The sequence below is a fragment of the Parambassis ranga genome, chromosome 24, assembly GCF_900634625.1.
Source record: "Parambassis ranga chromosome 24, fParRan2.1, whole genome shotgun sequence".
Taxonomy (NCBI): Eukaryota; Metazoa; Chordata; class Actinopteri; family Ambassidae; genus Parambassis; species Parambassis ranga.
In genome coordinates this window covers 17871750-17896993 of record NC_041043.1, presented here as the reverse complement: position 1 = coordinate 17896993, position 25244 = coordinate 17871750, and the positions used below count along the sequence as shown (strand labels likewise).

General features: G+C 43.1%; 1 protein-coding gene across 3 annotated transcripts; it reads right to left on the bottom strand.

Annotated features, from left to right (window-relative positions):
• Positions 1-16732: 16732 nt before the first annotated feature.
• Positions 16733-24710, bottom strand: ubr7 (ubiquitin protein ligase E3 component n-recognin 7). 3 transcript variants are annotated; one of them, XM_028397175.1, is made up of 12 exons: positions 24228-24331; positions 23765-23894; positions 23092-23225; positions 22932-22992; positions 22754-22849; positions 22621-22674; positions 22428-22533; positions 20897-20976; positions 19629-19793; positions 19297-19462; positions 19040-19101; positions 16733-18017 (listed from the first exon to the last, which is right to left on the bottom strand). In XM_028397175.1, exons 1-12 carry the CDS (start codon positions 24233-24235, stop codon positions 17928-17930), a joined length of 1152 nt encoding a protein of 383 aa, XP_028252976.1. In that variant the 5' UTR covers positions 24236-24331; the 3' UTR covers positions 16733-17927. The 3 variants fall into 3 exon arrangements, with proteins under 3 accessions (XP_028252976.1, XP_028252979.1, XP_028252978.1); XM_028397178.1 differs by lacking the exon at positions 24228-24331 and adding an exon at positions 24355-24710 and having other exon boundaries at positions 16734-18017; positions 23765-23908; XM_028397177.1 differs by lacking the exon at positions 24228-24331 and adding an exon at positions 24355-24710 and having other exon boundaries at positions 16735-18017.
• Between the last annotated feature and the right edge of the window lie 534 nt (positions 24711-25244).

Sequence of the window (25244 nt, the reverse complement as noted above, 5' to 3'; positions counted from 1 at the left end):
ACAACTCCACATCACAATGTTTCTCTTTCCTCCTCTGGTTCTACTTGAAACATGAACAGTATCATTCACTGACATGGACCCATTTGGCCCGTTGCTTGTCTGAACTGACCCGGTGCGTCCAGGTGCCGATGTTGCTCTGTATGACACAGGTGCAGCAACGTGCTGACGGGCCTCCCTCACCAGGAACCTCTCTGAGCTCCTCCGGTACCTCTTACTGGAACGCTTCCTAGCTTCTATACAGCTGCTTCTGATGGGTCACAGGCCCAGACAGCAGCTCGGCATAAATCCAGCCTGCAGACACATGCAGACACACAAATGTCTACAACTACACAGCTACATTACACTCACTCACCAACCGCCGACTGTGTTGTACATATGAAATCTCCGCCTTCGTTCACACTGCAAACCTCTGGCTGGCCTTCATCACACAAACACCACTCAACACATTAGCCAGAGACTCTTTTCATCCCATGTGTCACAGCCAGTGGTTAGGCCCTTTGTTTGGAGGAGGTTTGTGACAAAAAAATAATTTTCTCACCAAAAAAGAAATTCAAAATAAGAACTAATCAAATCAAATCACGGCAACAAAACCGGATCTCTCCTCCTGCCTTCCTCCTCCTGCCTTCCTCCTCCTGCACACACCTCGCCCCGCCTGTCTGCAGGTGTTTTAGAGCTGATTGCCAGGGAGGAGCCATCCATTCATTCTATACAATCCGTACATTCTATCCATAAAAACAATTCAAATCATAATCTAATCAGTAGCAACATAAACTCTGATTGTCAACATATTTACGTCCATTCAAAATTCATCTGGCTCCATGCGTAATGAACACACAGTGACCCGACTCACTGCTTCCCTCTCCACACACACACACAGACAACTGCACACTTCTTCAAAATCTTTATGACTCATCACATGAGCTTCTAAGACCTTTGGACATTTATTAAACAACTACCTAACCTCACAAACTATTTGTGAATGGGAAATATTTAGCAACACAACACACTGACACTGACAAACCATGACCTGAGGGTCAGCTGCTGTGTCCTGACACTGGCTGTCGAGCTTCTGTTATCATCACACACAGGGCCTGTGGCATAAACACAACAACGACAACAACACATTAACTGTGGGACTTCAGGACGACATTTCTACTCAGTTACACAACATACTCAAACCGCACATACCTGCATCACTGCTGATTCACTCTACACTTCATTCAGCTGGATCATCTTCTGCTCCAGGACCTACACAAAAAACACATTCAACTCATTTCCACTATTTTAATATTGCAATTTAAATACTGCTAACAGTGTCAGCTACCTCAAAGCACGTCTAACAGCAACAGTAACATTACAGCAGCTCAGCTATGCTAAAACATGTCCTGTGCTGAGGCCACGTCAGCCTCTACACACTATGTTTAAGGCTGCCAGAAGCTGTACTGCTGCTTTGGTCCGGTCTGTCTGAGGCAGACCATCACACTGATTCTAACATGCACACCAACTGCCTACACTGTAAAAAGCCCTTCAATGGTGTCGTCTGTAGGACTTCATTTTATAAAGTATATTTCTTCCAGTAAGTTCATCACCTTTTCTTTTTGAATTTATTTAAGTTGCACATAAGTAAAAAGTGTCAATGTTTTGGCAGCTTAATATTAAAACAGATTTGACTGAACGTCAATAATAAATTACTTCTACAGAACTCAATGTAATTGTCTATATCCAAAAACGTCAGGACCCGCCCACCCGCAGCAGAACAACGGCACCGTTCCTCACTGTCACCTACACCAGAGCAGCGCCATCTGTTGGGGTCTCTGTGGAGTGTCTGAGGGCTACATACAACACGCAGCACATGTAGCTATTTACCTGGCTGAAAGTCAGGATTCATCCAGTAACGTTACGTTTAAAAACAACAACAGACAGAGTGTCGGTCATAGCTGCACTTTGAAGGCAGAGTAATGTCAAAGTAGAGCTAACAGAACATTTACACCGACCGTGGAAGCAGAGATGTTCGGGCTGCTGCAAGTTGACTCTAAAGTAACGTTAGCGTCGGTCAGTGTTCTGTCTCAAGTCACTCGTTTGAAATGTTAGCCTCTGTCCAGCTAGCAAACGCTAGCAGCCCTGCCTCTTGTCCTGGTTCACATATCAGTTAAAAGTGACGCTGGGTTTGTAGTCACTGTCGTCCCTGCATGTTCGCAAAAGATGACAACATCATATATTTCAGCGTGTCTCTCCCTGTGCAGCGTGGCATCATAAAAATGCGTAAATATGTAAAGGCTACGTGTGTGTGTGTGTGTGTGTGTGTGTGTGTGTGTGTGTGAACATTGTTCTCTGTTGCCGATTATTTTTCTGTTTATGTCACAAAGACAAATGGAGACCAGTGTCCAAGAGGAAAATGCAGGTCTGTCTGTGGAGAGCATCGTCCTGAGCATGGATCTGTTGTATGTATACGGAGATTGTACATACACATACTGACTCGTTCTGTTCTATCATTACTCACTGAATTTGACCTGGAAAAATATGGACAATGTCTGCACACGAGGAAGTAGTACTGACCCGCTCAGAGGACAAAGTAGTTCAAAGTAACGACACTCATGTACAATCAAAATCTCTAACTACTGAGCACTAACTGGCAACACAACACACACACCAGGACAAACCATCACCTGATCGACAGCTGCTGTGGCTCCTCACACTGGGGCCAGGGCCGGGGCCAGGGCAAGGGCCAGGGCCTACGGTAAAAACAAAACGAAACATAAACTTTAGGACTTCCAATGCTGTCCCACTACACAACATACAGAAAAAAAACATACCTGCAGTCTTGCTTACATTTCCACCATTTCTGTTAGGCTGACACCACTGTGACGCTCCGTCATCTCCTTCTCTATATATATATATGTATATATGTATATATATATATATATGTATATATATATATATATATATATGTATGTATATATATATATATGTATATATGTTAAAAACAGTCCATTCCAGTCCACATATTTTACACTCAGGGCCACATTTTACACAATAACTTATTATATACTTATAGATTATTCCCAGCTCATAGAGCCCACGAAAAGAGGAATTGAACAAAATTAGACTACAGTGACCCCTCATAGACCATTATCAAACAATCGGGATGCAAGAACAGAACAGGACAAACGACACAATGCACTTTTATAAAAACATGCAACGCTGCACAAACAAAAACCCACAAAACAGCAAAGCGCATGACCGCAGGCTGTGAAACACTGTTTTCAGCCGTCATTCTGATCATCCACTCAACTCAAAACACCTGCACAGATGTTCCAAGATGTCTTTACATTGCTTCAACATGAGCAAAACTGCAGACATGACAACTGGCCAGAGGACCATCACCAATACCCTCCATCCGCAACGGTTCATAGCTAAGCTGTGTCCAAGCTTATAAGCCTGAGCCAACATACAAAGTCAAGCTTGCCTTTCATTCAGGACTCAAGGTGCAAAAGTTTGGAGAAAAAAAGGACAGATTGAAGCCAGATTGTGACCTTCATGTTGACGTCCACTGAGTTGATGTGTTCTGTGAACCGTTCCGATTCACGCGTCTTGGCTTTGACCCAGGTATCAACAGGAACTCTTCTCTCCACTTCTTCCATGTACAGATTAGCCACAATTGGAGACATAGGTGATCCCATTGTACTGGAAGCAAGTGCTGTTCAGGCAGAGGTCCGGCAGGTCACGGCTGTGGTCTGGCATGACGTTGGTTCGTTCCTTCAGTGTGCCGTCTTGTGTGAGACATCTTCCTACCATCTCTGTGGCTTCTGAGGTAGGGATGCAGCTCAACACACCTGTGTGACTCAACAGCAAGGTGACATCAAATGAGACCCGTGGTGTTTTCCCCTGAAGTCCAAGCTGACGATACTGCAAGCCCAATATGACACATCCAGACTCACCAGGCATACATTTACACATTCCAATGGCAGCTTCGACAGAAACCCACAAATCTGAAATATAAGCAGGTGATGTACTGGCACAGCTTGATGCAGCTGTTCACCATGTCTGTCCAGATAAGAAGGACCTCTGTGAGCACCTGAAGCACACCAAAGGAGTAGCATCGCCTCCTGAGAGAACTCCTGGAACATGTTGAGGCAAATGCCAATGACCTGCTACTTGAGCAACAATGTGGGGTGGCTGAGTAAAGGAAATGCACTGGTCTCGAGTCAGCTTTCGCTTTATCTGCACGATGAGCACAAGACCAAAATGGTTGCCTTTTTGATGGACATTACGTCACATCTTAATGAGATTCATTTAAAGCTGCAGTCGGTGTTCGCTCTTTCAAAAGGAAGCTGGGCCTTTTCAGAGAAAATCTTCAGGGAGAATGTGAGTACTTCCCAAAACTACAAGCTGATTGGAAACTGCTCCTCCTCCTAATCCAGAATCCTTTCCTCATCGGACAAGTCCAAGAATTTTCACCAGAGCTGGCTCAGACGTTCAAGTGGACACATGCAGGACACCTACAGCTTCAACTCATTCATCTGCAAGGAAATACTGCATTAAGAGAGCATTTTGAGGCAACTGACCCTGCTTCTGGCTACAGTCTGTTCCCTGGTTCCACCAGTACACCAAAGAAGCCCCAATACTACTCAGACTTAAGTTAACTTTAGGAACTTTGGATTAGGATTGGCCTATAATTGCTACATGCCTCTGTACAGACAAGCATACACACTCCAAACAAACAACATTCGTACAATTATCAATGCTACTTTCATGCACAACACGTGCAGTGTCCAACTTATCTGACGTACTTCTACCACATGACGGCCTTCCTGCGAGGCTACAGTGGCAAACTGAGTACATACAAACTAGCCTACAACACCCTTACACTGAGAAGAACTAATTCATCTGGCAAAGTAAAGCACGACAATATGTCTTGCACAAGATACAACTCTGAAAACTTTCCTTTCACCTTTCACATCACCCAAAAACACTCCATCTTCTACACCGCAGAGCACGCTAGCTTGCCGGTTCAGCCTACAGCGCTCGACGACCAAGAGACCAAGAGAGTGTGAAGGTTTCTTCATATTAAAAGGGACTTTCTATCTGGGGTGAGGCTCTGGGTTTCTTTAAAACAATTTCAGACAACTTTTCATGCACAACATGCTACACAAATAACATTCTACATGATTACATCGATGCCACTAATGACATTACCTCAATAAAACCAATAATAGCGTCAACAACCTTTACCAGAACCCCTCCTGCTGACGGGAAGCCAGGACAACTCTAGCCGTCTCACAGGTCCAGACTGCAGTTCTGCATCGACATCCGACGACACACGGGCCTGCGGACACAGTAAAACAAAATCAGCTTCAGCGTCGTACCTCTTTGGAATAACATCTTTCAAAGGATTCACCAAGTGTTCGGCTTTCTATGGCAGCAATACATCATGTAATTAACTGATGAATACGCAATGCATTTCAAACATTTACCATTTTGGAGACGTCAGCGTGGCTTGACTGCACCCAGTGACATGACTGTTATGACGAGCAATGGCATAGATTGTTTCAAATACAGATTGTATGTAATGACTGTAACTTCATGGCATGATTCACACACTCAAACTGTGTGTACAACCTTTAATGACACATCTTGCTTGTACTTTTTAAAGCCACCTTATCACAACAATGTCACTCACTCAACTGTAAACAAACACACAACATTGTGTGGGACAATTTATTGACTACAATACCAAGGCTTTGACATTAAGGGGAAACCAGGGCACTGTTTGGCAGGACACAACCGCCCACTCCAGATCCTCCAGTCCCTGTGTAAAACACACAAAAGTATAACACATGCAATCGTTTAAACATCAAATCTGTCTTTATCAAAGCACATTCCGATGTTCCAAACTCACAAATATGAGCAAACCACAAAAACTTCCATCAATCACTTTTATTCAGTCATTTCACAACATGGCATTGATAAAAATAAACAAAAGGTAACAGGCTGGAACACAGCGAGGCCGGCGAGTGACGTCACTGGACCATCTGGAAGACAAGAGACAAACTGTCAGTGTCAGGAATCACCACCTCAACATACACTGCATTTAAAAATACACTTCGCTTGCCAGCTCCACTTACCATTCCTCGTCAACGGCGCTCCCTGATTGTCGATCACATCACGCTCATTTCTGCAAAGGCAAATTCTGGACACGGCTGTATTGACTGAAACGGATCCATTACAAAAAGCACGTTTGGGTTTGTGGTGACGCAAGTCTGGCCAAAACTGTCCAGGTCAAGACCACCCCTCTGGTACAGAAGACCATTATTAAACAAGGTTAACATGACAATGACAAACGGGATTAAATGGTTAGGGTTAGCAAAGTAGGAATACACATTTATTGACAAAAAACAAGTAGGTCAACTTTTGTCCCCCAGCTCAGATTCTGGTCTTTGCTCCACCCCCCACCATCCCAGTGTTAGGTGGAGTTGGGGTGGCAGTGGGTACCTGACAGATAAGCAACAGAAACAAAGAGAAAAAGCACAGGTTTCTGGAATGACGTGACCATGCAATGCAATGACGCCACAAAACGCAAGGGGTGGGACCAGAAAAGGATCTTTGTCCTTTTCAAGCAGTGAGCTCCCCCCCCCCCTCACCTGTCCAGGTGAAAGGCAGCACAAAACCTTTGTTGACAACCCAGCAGCAATTTGCAACACCATGACACACATTACATTCATTTCCCACATTCTCCCCCCCCCCCATCATTGGTATAAAGGGACCGTTCTGAAAGTGCTGAGATTCCAAAAAACCAGCACCCCAGCACATTTGAATATCATGTTGGTCACAGAACCCGTACTTGCATTCCCACAATTCCCTTGTGCAAGTACTTGATTGAAACATTGCTGTGACACCTTCATTGTTGTTTTGAAATTATTTCCCAGTTGTCCACAGCTTTGATTCAGGTTTGGATGCGTTTGCTGATAGCATTGCTCGTTTGTAGTTGCAACTGCGTTTTCCATCTTGCTCTTTACTTTAGCAGTCATGTGCTGCTCTGTTCCAACACCGTGTTTGAGTATGTTTGTATTTCATTTGTCCACAATGTCTCCCTGCTGTCACCGTTTCCACACAATGGTTACATTGAGAAATCCTTGGTGCCTGTTGTGCGACACATTTGGCGTTCCTTGCTCCTTTTTTGGTTGGTTGGTTGCCCTCAGTCAGTCAAGTCACCCAAACCACACCTCAACCACCACAAAACTAATCAACTAATCCACAAGCTCAACTCCAACTAACAACATGCCGGCATTCTACGATCTAAGCTACAATATCCACAACCTTGACCCTACATTGCACAACACAATACCACCCAGACCCTCAGTCAGTCAAACAGTCGGGGCACGTTGGTGCACGCCGAATCCATCCAGAGCCAAATTCCTGGTGAGATTTCCAACACAGAGTCATTTAAAATCCTGTCCATCGGGGTTCTGGAGACAGGGCAAAACACTGTTTGAGTGTTCGGGCCAAACCTAAAACGAGTCCTTTGACATTTCAAAAAAAAAAAAAAAAAAAAAACACCAGAAAAACACACAAGTTAAATACCTACAGTTTCACAATGTTTTACAGTACCTCCACATCTGCAATAGACTGTTGGTGTGGTCTGAGAGAGAACACTAAAACAATTACTGTACACCACGCTGACAGGCAGAGGCGATGATGCGCAGATGCTTCGGGGTGCTCTTCATCTGCGGAGGAGAGGACAGACCATATTAACACAGTAACCTTCCTTTGGTTAATTGCCATTGGTGACAATCTGTGACACGGAGTTCATCGCACCTGGTTGAACTGCAGAAGCCACCGACTCCTTCAGCATTTCTTCAAGGCCTACGGGGGATAAAACGGTCACAAAGCAAATATTGTAAGTAAATTACTCAGGTAGGATGCGTTACCATGACTTGCAGACTGAATACTTACACATCCAGGCTTCTAAAATCACACAGCAGCACCCATCTTCACGGGTAGGATGTACTACGATGAGTTGCAGACACATCACCTCACCGGCAGAAATCCACCCTTCAGTGTGATGAATCGGTGGTCCTGTGAAGAAAAAAGTGGTAAGGAATAATGTTCACTGAAAGAACGTGTTAACATAACTTGCAAACACACCACCTTACTCGCAGAAATCCAGCCTTCGAGGCGACAAATCAGTGGTCCTGCGAAGCCAAAAAAAAAAAACACAGCAGCATGGTAAGTGTCTTCACTGCCAGGATGTGTGAACAGGTTGTAGACATATTACCTCACTTGCAGAAGTCCAGGTGTCCACTCAGAGGTTCTGCCGAACAACAAAAATCAGAGTGGTAAGCAAGCGTCTTCACTGGAAGGATGTGTTAACATGAGTTGCAAATATACTACCATACTCACAGGAATTCCACCTCTCAGATGACGAATCAGTGGTCCTGTGCAGCTAAAAACATAATAAAACACAGTGGTAAGCAGGCCTCTTCACAGAAAGCATGTGTTATGATGACTTGCAAACACACTACCTTGCTCGCAGAAATCCGGCCTTCCAGGTGACGAATCTCTGCTCCTGCAAAGCAAAAAAAACACAGCAGCATGGTAAGTGTCTTCATTGGCAGGATGTATTCAGTTGCAGACATATTACCTCACTTGCAGACATCCAGGTGTCCACTCAGCAGGTCTGTGGAACAATAACGTCAGAGTGGTAAGCAAGCGTCTTCACTGGAAGCATGTGTAGAGAACAGTTGCAGACACATTACCTTCCTCACAGAAATCCGGCCTTCCAGGTGACAACATCAGCGGTTCTGTGAAGATGAAAACAGCCATGAACGCACACATATTTCCTCCAACCACCCACTGTTCTGTTAAAGCCCTCCAGTGCTCAGACAGGAACCTCCACAAAGCCCATGATAAAAAGCACCCGTAGTGGCTGTGCTACCTAGCTGCCTACATCAAAGTGAAAAGTGACCCTACACTTTCGGCTACCAGCTCGTCCTAAGTTTGAATTAGACTTTCTTTACGCGCTCTACAGCTACACCTTTTTTTAGGAAGCATAGTTTGTTCTAAGAATTTACCTTTGTACGCTACAACTACTTGACATATTTACAGTTAAAGGGAACACTGACACTTCACCTCTCCTTTAACATATTCTATTTCATTTGCTGCATGGTTTAGACGCCGACACTTTAATCTGTCTCACTTATATTAACGACTCTTATTGTTGTTGATGAAGAATCTCCAAATTAACCTAAACACCTTTTTTTGTTACGCTCTGTTAAAACACTAATGACGCACGTGCTACTTAACGAACCTCATTTTGCCACCATTAAAGGTGATATACGCAACATATAAACTTCACTTTTAGGACGCCAGGTTTGGGCCATTAATTCTAGCCTCTACACTACTGCTTTGACTAGTTTGCCTGGTATCCTGTCCTATTTATTACTACACCAAACAACTACTCTGGGCATTTTACACCAAACAACTCCCCAAGACTGACAACTAGCCCATCGTCAACAACCCACCTACAACCATCACAACAAACCAAATGCCCAGCACCAAGAGCTCCTACAACCACTAGCTACCAGCTACCATAACATCTGAATCCCTAATGTTACTTATAATAACTACTAACTCTCTCCTACCCTACTTAGCCATTAAAGTTATATACATTATAAATTTGATCTACTAGTAAATAAGGTCTAGGCCATGTTCTCCTGACGTCCTTTTCTTACTATGCTGCTAGCACGTGGTAACGAAGCACAGACTTTAAACGCCTACTTAATTACTTCACATTTTATTGGATTTTTGGCTAGATAACGACCATCCTCTACCATCCTCTATTATTACTTTTGTTTGATTATTCTGCCCTACACTGTCCTAGTTAATATGCTTCCTGTCACAACGCCTAATGGTTTAATTTAACTCCTACCTCTCCTACACTATCATTCGTTTGCTTATTCTGCCCTACATTGTCCTATTTCCAAGCCAACACCTCCCAAAGCTCCTACAACAGTTCAGGAGCACCCGTCCTGCAGACGTATTGAACGTCTGTCTCCCCATCTCCTCAGAAATGGAGTTCAAGTTTCCACAACAATTGCTGATTGATTGGAACATTGCTGTGACGCTGCTCGTCGTCATGTTGACGTGGCACACACTGAGTGTTTGATCCAGAAGGTTTGTCCAGGTTCTGACACAGTTGCTGAAAGCATTGATCATTTCTTCTTGTTGTCTTCAACTCTTCAGAGATCCTCACAATGCTTCTTCCATTTAAAGGAGTCATGAGCTGTTCCATTCACAGCAAAGTTGATTCATTTCTTTTCTTATTTTCTGTCCACGTCGTGTCCTTTGCTGTCAACATTTTTATGTCATTGCTTCAAAACTGGTCAAGGCACCCCTTTGGGTGTTGCCTATTGACAGTCAACAACAAAAAAATCTCCATCAATCAAACCCAATCCACATAACCACCAATACCACAGCAGCACATGGTAAGACACAAAAACAAACCCACAACACAGAACCACCACAACAAAAACAACAACAACACTAACCAGATGCCGGCATCCACACACCCCCTAAACAACAACCACAACCTCCTACACACCTGTCGTCACTAAACACTAATTTAATCTTACTTAATCCTACCTTAACGCTCTACTACTAATTTTATATTATAAATATAAATCTATATATTATAGTTATTATTGTTAGCGACCCTGACTAGCCGCTCTATTTAAACATCTATTTTAATATTAAGCCTATTTTAGTTGTCTACTGACATAATCCTAACATTTAGGTTAACCTAATTTCTTTGTCGCACCTTTCCACTAAGAACACTACATTTATTTAATTTATTAATACAACATCTACATTAATTTATTTAACTATACTATGAATAATATAATTTTTATCACTACACTTAGTGGTAGCCTGCGTGAGGGAAGAAAATATGAGGTGAAAAAAAACCATGCCATACAGAGATAACAAGAAAACCGATAACCTGACACAGCAGCACATGAAGACGTCTCCTCAGACCACAGGCGGGGCCTGGCTGGTGGATGACCAGGTGCAGGCAGAGGCACTGGAGGCGCTGGTGCTGTGATGTGGTCGTCAGCTGAGGAGGACAAGATGGACCATGTTTAACAACAAATATAACACATGATCTGCAAAGCAGAGTTAAAACACTGCAGACATGAGGGCAACATGAGTAAAACTAAACGCTGATGGTGCAGATGTAGCTGTAGGCCTCATAAGTACTCACAGTTGAGGAACAGGCCAACACGCCTGACGTTGCCACTGTTCCTCCTCGCAAGATCCGACTTTTGTCTGAGCACTAATCATCTGCCAAAGAACATGCTTTATCTGCCAGGCAGGCCATGCTGCAGTCAGGGACCTCTTCACAGGACAGCAGCTGTAAAAACAGCAGAGTCTTCAGGTTGGTGTGTCCTACCATCAGCAGTGAAGCAGCCAGGAAACATCCACTCACCTTGTCGAGTTCAATCCACTGCAACGTCTCACAGAAAGCACCAAGGAACGCCTTCAAGGCCTGAAGAGGGAAAATCAGACGTGATGACACAATTTACAACTAAATTCAACTTTAATAAAAAAAAAACACACTTCATGACTTCATTGTCAATTCACAAGCAGACAGCACCTGTCCTCAGACAGCCTGGATCCTCTGCACTCTGTGCATTGTTCCTAAGCTCCATGTGCTCTGATTATCACTGCTTTCAGCTGTGTCTCTGGAAGCGGCGCATTTCTCCTGTTCACCACTAGATGGAGACAAACTTTGTTAGTTTGGAAGCATTGACTTCACACTGATGTTTATGAAGCGTCGACTTCACACTGATATTTATGAAGCGTTGACTTCACACTGATATTTATGAAGCGTTTGAATTTAACACTTATTGTTGAACACAGACAATAATGCTGCTTCCCTTTGATCTCAGCGACTCTGTAATGAAGTCCAGATGATCTGCAGCCATTCACAGTGTGGAAGCACCTGCTCTGGCTTCTAAAGACAAAACAACATTCATCAACTTGTGTCTTCATCTTCACTGTAAACTCAAACAAGCCAACAGCACCTGCTGCAGCTCCTTGCTGTGCGCCATGTGCCCGCCAGCAGCAGGCCGCTGCCTCTGCTTCCAGGCCTTTCTGTGGAACCAGGCCTTCTCTCTTCTCCATCAGTCGAATCAGGGCCCTTTCTCTAATCTTTCGGTGGATGTTACACCAGAGCTGGCGGTGACGTGCAGTGATACTGGCTAGCTGCTGTCACACCACCAGTAAATTAGACCAAGCAGCTGAACTTCCACACCTGCTTCAGGTTGTCTTCAAAATGGCGCCAATGTGCTGCCAACTTATCACTTCCTGAGAACTTCTTCTTCTTCTTCTGTTTAATGGAGAGTGACAACCAACGTTTGAGGTGCATTACTGCCACCTACTGTCCTTCTCAGCATTCCTTTAAACATGAAAACCCAAAAATCTCCTAAACACTGACTGTGTTTTTATATTTTTTATTTGTTTAGTCAAATGTCCACAGGATGTTTTTGTTTGGCTTCATCAATCACACTATTCATTTGTATACATATAAACAATATATAATGTTCTGTCCTCTGTCACACAGAGTATGATTTGACAGACAGCTAAACTCCTTCTCAATCAACAAGACGTAGCTTCTGAGCTGTTGTTTTATCATTGAAAAAAGGTAAAACTGCAAAAGGAGAAACATTTTACATCACTAGGAATAATTTCTTATGCAACACAAATCATACAAAACACAGTGCCTACAAAGCTAGAATCTGAGCTGTCATACAAAACACACGGAGCTAACAAGCTGGAATCCCAAGCTAACAGTCACACTGGAAAACTATTGAGCAGTTTAAATAGCTTCACTGTGATATAACAATACACAATGCTCAATATCACTGAAACTGTATCCTGAAATACATACCGAAGATGCTGTATACAGGGTGAAAAAACATCAACAGGAGCAGAGAGACCATTACATGTGCTTTTCTCCAGATTAGCGTCTGAAAACAACACCACCACTAGGGGGAGACAACTTGCTGAAACTGTCCACTGAACATAACAATAAAGACAGAGCTGTGGTCATTCCCCATGCTGACCAGTAGAAGCCAGCAGTTTCTGGTTAATGACTGAGAACAAGAGAAGACATGAACATTATTTTTGTAGTCTTTAGGTTTGAACTATTTGATTTATATCAGCGGATCAGGTAGTCCTGCAAACAGCAGCAGTGTCAGTGTACGACGTAGTTATGTTCACACACAGCAGCTGTTTGTGGACTCGTATTCCAGCTACGGCCTGAAACATGTCAAGCGATCTTTTTCAGTTATTTTTTCAGGAGAGAGAGGAGAAGAGGGAGACAGGACAGAGAGGATGAAGGAGAGAGAGAGGAGAAGAAGAGGGAGACAGGACAGAGGATGAAGGAGAGAGAGGAGAAGAAGAGGGAGACAGGACAGAGAGGATGAAGGAGAGAGAGGAGAAGAAGAGGGAGACAGGACAGAGAGGATGAAGGAGAGAGAGGAGAAGAAGAGGGAGACAGGACAGAGAGGATGAAGGAGAGAGAGGAGAAGAAGAGGGAGACAGGACAGAGAGGATGAAGGAGAGAGAGGAGAAGAAGAGGGAGACAGGACAGAGAGGATGAAGGAGAGAGAGAGAGGAGAAGAAGAGGGAGACAGGACAGAGAGGATGAAGGAGAGAGAGGAGAAGAAGAGGGAGACAGGACAGAGAGGATGAAGGAGAGAGAGGAGAAGAGGGAGACAGGACAGAGAGGATGAAGGAGAGAGAGGAGAAGAAGAGGGAGACAGGACAGAGAGGATGAAGAAGAGAGAGGAGAAGAAGAGGGAGACAGGACAGAGAGGATGAAGGAGAGAGAGAGGAGAAGAGGGAGAAACAAAACTACAAGGAAGACTGAACAGGTAGTGACGTCAAAATATGGAACGTAAGTCGGCCTGATGAGAGGAGAGGAGGTGGAGGAATAGAGCTGGTGGTGCTGAGGAGCTGGGAGAACCGCGCAGTGGATCATGTTTGTGTTCCCAGACAGCGCCGGCCATAACAGCATAGCTACGATAAAAAATTAAAGAAAGCCAGCAACATTAAAAACTCCATCACGGTGGGCAAGCTGCTGTTTGTTTATGGTGGTGAGCAAGAGGCTAAGGGCTGTGCTAACATTAGCATCAATAACTACTGTGATCTGTCTCTGTAGTTCAAGTGGACGCCTAATTCCCAACAGATTCCAACAGGAACTAAATCCTTCACGCTGATTGATGTTATGATGGAACAGGTCCATGTTAGTGAGTGTAGGAGCCATTAAGTTCACAGATTTGTTTTTAAGCTTAAATGAACACAGGTCATTGAGGTGAGCAGGTCGTTCAGTTTTTACTGCTGACTTATTTGGTGGAAACCTCACCCAAAGAATATGAAGCAATTTATTCCAGAAATATCAGCACTTAAAGCTCTCCTGCACCTACCCCAGTGGCACGAAGCACGGTGAAGCAGCCACTACAGGGAGGACTTTCTGTCTTACGTTTTCTCTGTGGGAACCAATGTTCCAAAACAGGAAGTGATTAACTCAATAAATCCAGCACAACAAACTAAACAAACAACATTTTCCCTGCTCCAACACAAACACACAGGCTGAACACACACTTCCTGTTGGTTCAACATAACTTTGACTGCACAGACATAAAACACAGACGTGGGGGAAAAATACCACCAACACACTTTAGACTGAGGTATTGATCATGACAGATTTCAGGCTAATTTTTTATTGATCAAATAACATTTTAAATGATGACTGGTGCTCATTCAGCTGTTCTGAGGAAGACTGAGAGCACTTTCTTGACCCTTGGGATGACAAAGATGAAGGCGAGATTCAGGCTTTAGGACTCTGTTGGGCCTTCTGACGGTACTCTGGAAGGTGACAGAGGATCCAGGCTGCAGGCGTCAACATGGCTGCCGCAAACACTGACATGACGAAGAAACTTTGCTGTGAGAGAAAGAAAAAACAAAACATAACTCAACTGCTCACCATGCGATATAGAAAGTCTTCTGCAGAGCAGAGTGTGGCTGCTTCTCAGGGAAGCCGTCTCTCTAGGACACACGTCTACGAGCCCAACAAAGAGCGCGTCCAGTGTGTGGTGAAGTGCAGTTACAATTATTATTAGTTAGTTACTGTGTTTCCTCAGACAGCAGAAATTAGGGTTAGTACATAAAGCTTTACTCTTTACTCCAACAGTTTAAATGAAGTTTAAAAGAGTTTAAACCCTTGGAAATGACAATGTCCACAGATATACTTTACTCTTTATGTTTTACTGGTCAATTGTCAGTTGATCCGTTATTGGCCATTAGGAGTCGTCAATTGATATTAATTATAACTGATACACTGGATTAGTTACATTTACTTTAGTTACTGGTTAGCCATGGGGTAATTATTAGCGTTGGGTTTTAGGTAGATATTTATTATAGCCTATATACTTAGATACAGGGTAGTTCATTTTAATCAGTTATTTATAATGAATGTTTAGTTATGGGGTAGTTACTGCGAGCTGCTATTTATCAACTTAGTTATTAGTAACATCATTTATGGAGTCAATGTTATTAGCAGTGGTGCTAAATAACTAAGTATTTGTACTTTACTTAAGTAAAAATAACAGCTCATCCTTTCTCCTCTGACTCCATGCCGCAGCTGTCCCCTGTCCTTTCTCCTCCTCTACATGTCTCCAGTGTCTGTAGTTCCTTGTTCCATGTGATGAACACAGTGTGGACTGATGTGAGGTCAGACTCTGCATGGAGCTGGTGTCACGCTGCAGCTGTGTTTCTATAATGAGCCTCAGTCATGATGCCGGTGCTCTGGCTCAGTGAGCTAACTAGTTAGCTGCTGTCTGCTAACACAGGTCCATCCATGAATGTGTGATGAACGTGAATCATCACATGAATCTACAGCAGGAACACTGACACAGTAAACATGCTGAATGCCTGTTTGTTATCAGCAGCCTCTCTGTTCACTTGATGCCCACAGCCTGCCTCATGACACACAGACCTGTCCACAGCTGCTTCTGGACTGAACATGGACATTAACTACACATGCTCCATTTGACTTTGATTATTTTAACCTGTTCACATCCTTTGGAAATCAATCATATGTATTCAGCGTGTGAGTACTTTTACTTTGAATACTTTAAGTACATTTAAAAGGACTTAAGACTTTGACTTAAGTAGGATTGGTGATGCAGCACTTCTACTTGAGTATATATTTTGCTGGGTATTTGTACTTTTACTGAAGTACCAAGGTATGCCTGGGTAGCACTGTTTAGTTGTTATTTTGTAGTTAATAGTGAAAGTTTAGTTACTGTCAGAGACTCACCACAGCTCCAATCCGGTGTCGAGGAGGTTTGCTACAGATCATCCTCTTTGTCTCCAGAATATTTGTTGGACAGGTTGAAGATGACAGACTTATTATCCTCAAGACACAAGGCGCCATTCTCACGATAACCAGCAGGACTGTGTGTGTCGATAATCCTGTGTTAGCTCAATGAGTGCAGTCGAAGCTCCTCGCTCACACTGAAGATGAAATCTGAAGGACCAGACAAGGGAAGCAGGGGGGGGGGGAGCTGGGGAGGAACCAGCAGAACAGGATTGGACGCATGCTGACATGGGCTGTATGATTGACAGGTAAGTGGACTTCAGCTCAAACACAGTTTGTGAATCTAATAAGTGCTAAGGTGCCTTTGAGGAAAACATTGCAGCTAATAAGTTGCAGCAAAGAAACAAAACTGTAACATGGATATTTGCAGCTGGTCTGCAGTGCTACAAGCAGCTGATTGGATTTATTGTGCAGAGCAAACAGTGACATGACAGAATGAGTGATGAGAGGGAGGATAAGGGATGTGTGATGTGCAGAGCCAGAGCTGCAGATGAAAGTCTGTTCTGCATCAGTACAAAATGTCACATTTAATAAACACACTTCATCAGAACATGTTCAGCAGATCATCCAACTGTTTTCTATGGAGTCAGCACATGGAGCATTCAGACATGTTTCATACATAGTTCATAAATGCATAGACAGCCACTCTAACACTGTCCAAGACAGACCCACACACAGCCAGCAGGCTGCCGTTTTCAGGCGTCTGAATGGTGAGTTATAGAGATCCTATCACCACATATAGGTTTGGCTTCTCCTAACATTCAACACATTCAGCTTAAAAAAAGAAAATCCTTGTAAGAGAATACAAAGTTTACTTGTAAAAGGCTGAAGACGGTCACAGTAAGCAGGGAATCTCTAACCCTAAGCACTCATAATGAAAACCTAATCATTACATTTGTAATCAGTAAACAACAAGTGTGAAAGCTGGGAGGATGGTTCAGGTAAAGAATCAGTAACAGTTACATCATGATGACTGACAAACTAGGTCTGCAAGCTGTAAGAACATATATAAACGCAACTGATCTGCAATAATTATTCATCATTTTCATGACCCGTTTACTATATGATGTTATCAAAGCGCACTCAAACTGACTGTACAAGGAAGCTGAAAAATACAATGTTACTGACCTGTTTATCTTCATCTCTGATCTATTAGCCATCATTGCATTGGTTGAAAAGGTTAAAGTAAATCTTAATCTTATCAACAATGCAGAAAATCCTCAACAGGTCTTTAGATGCTCATTTTGGTTCATTTAAAATAGAAATAGTCATCAGAGACAACATTATGAACATTCAAAATCTAAGAACTGCAGATAAAATCAATAAACATCCAGCAGACTCAGGAAACGTCACAGGAATGAACTCCCAGGAGGAGAATCCAGTCATGCGACAAGAAGAGGATGCAAGTTCAATGGAGGTCAAAGGTCATCAGGTAAGCAAGTAAAGGTCAATGTTAGGTCTGCGGGAGGTCAAAGATCAGCAGTAATCAGGTGCAGTAGAAACTTCCAGCATCAACTCGACGTCTTTTACGACTTTGCTGGTCAAAGAACTGACGAATGTCATCAGGAGTCACAACCTATCGGAGAACAGTCACATGTCATCAGCTGTCAAAGCCCGTCAACAAACACTCAAATAGGTTTTCAGCTCAGACTGGCTGCACCTAGGCTGCAGAGGTAGAGGATGAAACAGCTGCAGCCAAGTTGGACCAATTCTACTCCTCCAACCAATATCATAATTAAAATCTGTGCACTAACTGTGTGCAGTGATACCATGGATATGTCAGCCCGGCCACAAATCATTCTTCTAAATATCCGTTTCTAAACCGTGGCACTTAAAGTGCAGACCAGCACCATGTTACTGGGACTGCCCTGTGGGCCTACTGGAGAGAGACACATGATGCCCTACAGGACAAATACCCCTCCAGAGTAACACACATACCTGAGAAACAGCCGAAAAAAGATAAAATATTTCATAAAGGTTTTGCTGGTGGTACCAGGAAATGCTATCACAGGACAGCCCGACTTTAAATATATGGATGGATATAACAATGAATATTTATACAATGGAACACAGCATGTGCTAATCACAAATTACAAACATTTGTCTCATACTGGGAAAACTGGATCAAATATATCAGGCCCCAAAGACCTGATATTATTTTTACAAACCAGTGACTATGTGGTGAGAAAGCATCACGCCCTGTTTGTACATAGTTTCTCATAGTTTTCTTTTTGTTGTTGCTACTGCTGGATTTTTCTTTATTAATATTGTTAAATTATTAATGAAAATACTATTATGGCATTTAAGGCGGACAAGTCAATAAAACATAAATTACAATAAATAAATCTGTTTATAAAAGCCACATACCAAATTGAATTTACAAAAACATCATTGTACAGGTCAGTGTGGGGAGACTTTGTATTGACGACTAGTTAAGTAACATAAATGACATAAAATGATGTCACCCCGGTCAAAGCTGATGTAAAGAACAAACGTGAGACCCTCCGGTGAACAGTGATTTGTCATGTTTAGGGCTAGACACTAAACCTGCCGTTTGCTTAGGTCAAAGGTCAGCTGCAACTAACAGGACCAACTCACCTTCCCTTCGGTTGCGAATCTCTGAAGGTAGTCCTTCAGCTCTGTCTTCATGTCATTGTATCCTGGAAAAAAGAAAGTGTTGATGGAGACAGACAGAACTCTGGGAACTTACACATGTGGTACTATTCTGTGCAGTACTGTAAGTTAGTGTGACCCACACACAGACAGTAACATGCATCCTTTGAATACTTTTGTTTGACTATGACGTTCAGCAGGTGGATCAACACTTAGCCTGCTTCTCGTGCAGTGTTATGTACCATGAATAATCTCCAGCTGCTGTACTCTGTTCAGGTTGTCCAGTGCTGACATCAGAGGATCGTGTCCAGGCTGTCTCTGTTCGCTGTTCTTTCCTTTGTTTTCATAGGCAAGAACGGTGTCTGACTCGTCCAACAGGAAGGACAGACCAGCTTCAGACAGACGCTCCTGACAAGGGACAATCAAGTCAGAGACAGATGACTTACAGACATGTCAAACAATAAGCTAATAAATATGAGCCCTTTGTTGAGTTGAAGAATTGGCACAGGCGCCTTCACATCATTGCAACACCGTCATCAGCTTTTCAACCAATACAATCTTAGGAAAATGTTACCTGGCAGGTGCTGCACGAGCAAAGGCTGGAGCGCCATGCTGGTGGCCAGAACACGGCTCCTGATTGGGCTCTTTTCTGACCAAGAACCTGCAGTTCCTCAAATCTGCAGCTCAGCACGGCGTCCTCACGACTCCGCTTGCATGTCGGCTCAATGACATCGTCAACCTGATAGAATTTTGATTATTCATTAATCAAAATGTTCACAGTGTCACCTTGTGAAGGCCTTTACAGCTGATCAATATACAGCTGTGCTCATACGTTTACATACCCTGACAGAATTTATGATTTCTTGGCCATTTTTCCAGAGAATATGACACAAAAACATGTCTTTTACTCGTGCTCAGTGTTTTGCTGAGACCATTTATTGTCAAAAAACATGTTTACGTTTTAAAATCATAATGACAACAGAAACAACCCACATGAAATGAAACGTGTCAAACAGGACAGGAATATAAAAAGATATCCAAAGAACTGAGAATGTTAATCAGCAGTGTTCAAACTCTAATTAAAAACTTCTGCTGATACCAAACCACTGTCAGGAACCAACTCAAATTTCAGCCACAACTGCCATGAAAATTGTTCAGGGTGCAACGAAGAACTCACAAACAACTTCCGGTGAAATACAGGACTCTCTGAAAACACGTTGTGTGGCCGTTTCAAGATGCACAATAAGTAGGCACTTGAAGAAAGATGGGCTGCATGGTCAGGTCAGCGCTGATGTTTTGGGGATGTGTGAGCTACAGAGACACTGGGGAGTTTGGTTAAAATTGATGGCGAGAGGAATGCAGGATGTTATCAAAAAATACTGGAGGACAATCTGCACTCATCAGCCTGGAAGCTGGGATGTACCTGGACATTCCAACATGGCGATGATCCAAAACACAAGGCCAAGTCGACCTGTCACTGGCTACAGCAGAATAAGGTGAAGGTTCTGGAGAGGTCATCAGTCTCCTGACCTCAATGTCATGAAGCCACTGGGGGGAAATCTTAACTGACAGCTGACCATCTGAGAAGATAAAGAGCCTCATCCACAACTATCACAAAAGACTTCACGCTGTCATTGATGTTAAAGAGGGAAACACACGGGAGGATGGCCAAGAAATCATCAATTCTGCCAGGGTATGTAAACCTATGAGCACAACTGTACATCATATATAATCTTATTGTGGTGACTATGTCCATCAGATAGATTAATACCGTTACTAACAAGTATTTGTAGAAGTATCTGTCCTGTTGTTACCATGGTAACCACAGGTTATTCATCTCACCTTTTCCTCTTTGGCAGCAACACTTGTGTTGGACTCTTCTGCTCTCATCTCCTCCTTCAGCTGTACTGCTGTGCCTGGCACTAAACAGAGGGCACATCACACAGACAAAGCATGACGTTTCTGTTCCACAAAGCTGTGTGAACGTAAGATTACGAGATTCTACACACACCACTGTAATCACTACATTATACTTATACTGTAAACGCAAAGTAACCCACAATGTATCAAGATAAGCAGTAGACAAATGAGAGTCGCTTACAGAAATGAGTACATTAACTTCAACATATCGCTGGGTTCATATCTGAACAAACAAATTTCCTTTGTCCTTATTATTTGCCCAGAGAGTTCTCTCACGCCATTGTACTCGTTGTTTACATTGCTCCCTCGGCTGAGGCGTCGCGGGCTACTGACATTATCAGCTCTGTAACCGCGAGGCTTCAGACTCTGCAGCCCGATGCCTTCCTAGCGATCTCTGGTGATTTTAACCATGTTAATCTGAAATCACCTCTGCCCACTTTCAAGCAGTTTGTGGACTGTAAAACAAGAGAAAATAAAACTCTAGATTTACTGTATGCTAATGTTAAAGAGGCATACAGCTCCATAGCTCTCCCTCCCTTGGGCAGATCAGACCATAGCCTAGTCCACCTCAAACCCCAGTATATACCAGCAGTACAGCGGCAGCCGGTGACCACCAAAACTGTACGGAGGTGGACACCGGAAGCCCTGGAGACCCTGCAGGGATGTTTTGAGGTGACTGACTGGGATGTGTTCTATGTCGCTCACGGTGAGGATGTAGACGCACTCACAGACTGTATCACAGAATATGTTAATTTTTGTACAGATTCTCTAATCCCCACCAGGTCAATACGCTGCTTTCCAAACAATAAACCATGGGTCACAAAGGACATCAAGGCATCACTCAACAGAAAGAAGACAGCCTTCATGAGTGGAGACAGAGAAAAGATGAGGAGGGCCCAGGCAGAGGTCAAGGAGAAAATTGGAGAGGGCAAGGAGAGCTACAGGAGGAAGCTGGAGAGCCAACCTGCCCGGAACAACTTGAGGGAGGTATGGAGTGGCATGAGAACCATCAGTGGCCATGGAAAGATCTCTGACCAGCTGATGGATGGAGACCTGCAGCGGCCAACCAGGTGGACCTGTTTTTCAACAGCATCCTACTGCTTACTCTACAAACTCTACAATACAATACAATAGTACCTGGATGACTGAGAATCTTCATCAACACACTGCTTACTGTACTTCTTGGATTTTTAGTGACACTTACTCTTGTATTTAATGTAACTTGATACCTCTGGCAAAAGAATTTCCTTCAGGATTAATAAAGTTTTATCTTATCTTATATCATCAGTGTATATAACATGGTTTACAGTGCAGAGAAAAATCATCATGTCATTTTGCTGATTATGTGATTATAATATATATATAGAGCTATATAGAGCTTGTGCTAGTGCATGATTTTGAACAATGCCTCGGTGGGATGAAACTTCCAGCTAAGATGAACAGGAAGGTTTACCTGCTAGCTGAGCAGCATAGGTCCACAAGAAGGGATTTTTGTTCATGCAGGACTCGCAGATCATCTCCTGCAACTCCACACAGTCTGGAACCACACATCCCAAGTGCTGCACACACAGAGGTAAACATTAGACCTAAGTGTCCTGGAACTGTACATCGTCACATCGTGACTGTTACCTGTGTGTGTGACTCACCCTACCATGCAGCCAGTCCTCACACACCACACACTGAATCATCTCATCCTCCACCTGCAACAGATGCACAACATTTCAACCAGGACACCTCAACATACTTGGTGGAACAGATAGGTTCAGGTGCCAGTCTCACCTGGTCATCTGGGTCCGGATAAGGCCGGCTGCAGGTGCAGTACACTCCAAAGAAGTTATGACTGTATTTATTCAGACTGTTGACCTCATCTTTCTCCTGAAACACACATAGTAACACACAGGGTAGCACAGAGTGACAGGGTAACACACACACACGATTAGTTTCCATGTTAACTCACAGGATGAAGTTTACACTGCAGCTCCGTGAATTTCCTGTTTCCACAGTCACAGCGAAAGTTCCTGCAGAAAAAAATAAAGTGTACTTCACGTTTTGGGCATAGATACTGATGTGTATAAAACCTGCTCACACATCAATACAGTATCAGATAATCTGATCACCTCTTGGTATAGAGTTCAAAGAGGTCATGGCCTTCATGACATTTGTATGAACAGGCCAAGCAAACTCCTGCCGGCTCCCCTCCTTTTGGTGTGCAGGTGTTACAGGCATAGAGCGCCTGGCGTTTTACGTAGCCCTGGAACATAGATAACCTCAGACACTCCAACAGGCAAACGGGCAACAATTCAGTCTTCAGTCACTCTTCAGTATTAAAATGCAGTATCATTTGTGTAGCGTTACAGCTGTCTCTGGTGGCTTAGAGAAAACTAAACCCCAAACTAAATCGAGTTCACATGAGGGGGCATGGCTGCGCGGAACAATAATCACAAGATCTAATGTGTGTAGATAACGGAGCAGCACACTGACATGGAAAACATCACATGAGAGGGGCTTTATCAGAGACATACACCAGCTTCACCGAACATCTCTTTGCTATAAAACAGTGTGTTAACATTGGATCACTATCAGAATATCAATGCCTCAGTTTGATCAATGACAGAAAGACAAACGGCCTTATCACCGAGTGTGGTTAAAAAACGAAGACCAGAAAGCTGTTCTGTTGAGTCTAAGAGGATGAGAAGCATCTCCTCAGGAGGGTGTGAGGACAGACAGAAGTTCAAATCGTCCAACACTAACAGACATTGTTTACTTTTATGTGTTTATGCTTTCACTGACCTGAGGATACGAGCAGTGATCCGAGTCACTTCCTGCCAAGACAGCTGAAGCTTCTTCCTCTAGCTCTTCATCTTCCTCCAGAACGTCAACCAGAGACACGGTCTGTTCCTCACACATATTTATCTCCTTCCTGACAAACACTGACTGTGGTTAACATTTCACCAGTGTTTGAATACAAAGTGGAATCATTGGACCAGACGTATTTTCAATGTGTTAAACATGATGCCATTTCATTTACACACATTATAACGTTATAGTACAGTTCAAACTAAGGTTTGACATTTCACTGGGCACACAGAGCTGTGAGTGTGACGACTGCTCGATGTCTCACGGTCGTAGTGTCACTTTCACCCTAAGTCTGTAAAGAGTGATAATCGCACAACAAGCAGTAAGCTATCATTAACCCAAAGAAATGATTAGGTAAAACCAGAGGTTATGTTTCTTAGTTTGATATCCTACATGCCTCTTCATTGATCACCAATAAACAATCATCGACAGTGAGCCTCCGTCCGTTAGCCTTCTCAGTAAACATGTATCCCTCCACGCTAACACTGATGCTATTAGCTCTGAGGATAAAAGCGGGCACTCACCAGTTAGAACCGGGACCGGGTCGGGACTGAAAGCAGACAGTTAGTACCGCCTTCTCCGACAATACCGCAGCAAAACAGATGAGCAACAACCAATAAACAGCCACACCTAATGTCCAGTAGATGTAATCTTTGTTCTTGAACAGCAAGCTAAGGGTAACTAATAACAACTTCCGGTTTACTTCCGTAGATCATATTTGGCGGCATTTTGAGGTCAAAGTTCACAGAATCTAAAACAGACACTGTCCGTGGATTTTTTTTGTTCATATTGTTTTTATAGCCGTCACTACTACTTTACTTCAGGCATAATGAAACGTGTTTTACAGTTACAATTCTCCGGACTATCGACAGACGCGACGTGATGACGCATGCCGTGGTGCGTTCACGGTGTCTTCAGAAACAAGTCAATTGATAGTTTGTTTCCGCACGAATGTTTTTTCAAGTGAATAAATAGAAAATTGTTTCTTCAATTGGCTTTTAATAATCACGCCATTTACAACCAGGGCATTATCCAGGTTATGTGTCCTAGTTTTGATCATATCCAGGTTAGGGTGTTGACAGAAAAGGTTTATTCATTGCAATGAAACCAGGACAAGTCATTTAAATTCAGTCCAACAAGGATATTGTGAAGCCTAGAATTCAAACATTCACAGATCACAACCTGTTACACACAGACTGCAGTGCAATGTAGACAATAAAGATTATAAAAAGAAAATATTGATTTGCATTGACTAGTGCAATACACACAATTCATCAATATAAGGAATAAACTTAAAATGGAACTTTTTAAACCACTGGTTTTCAAGTGGTTAGCATTTAAATAAATGCATAACTTTGTATGTATGTTATTGTTCGGTTGACCATACATTTTGTTCCAAGTGTCAGGAAAAGGT

Excerpts from the sequence above, each read along its gene's own strand:
- ubr7 (XM_028397175.1), bottom strand. Across the intron at positions 22,675-22,753 it reads ATCCGGACCCAGATGACCAG|GTGGAGGATGAGATGATTCA; the intron begins GTGAGACTGGCA and ends CATCTGTTGCAG. Across the intron at positions 18,018-19,039 it reads GATTCGCAACCGAAGGGAAG|GTTGTGACTCCTGATGACAT; the intron begins GTGAGTTGGTCC and ends GTTCTCCGATAG.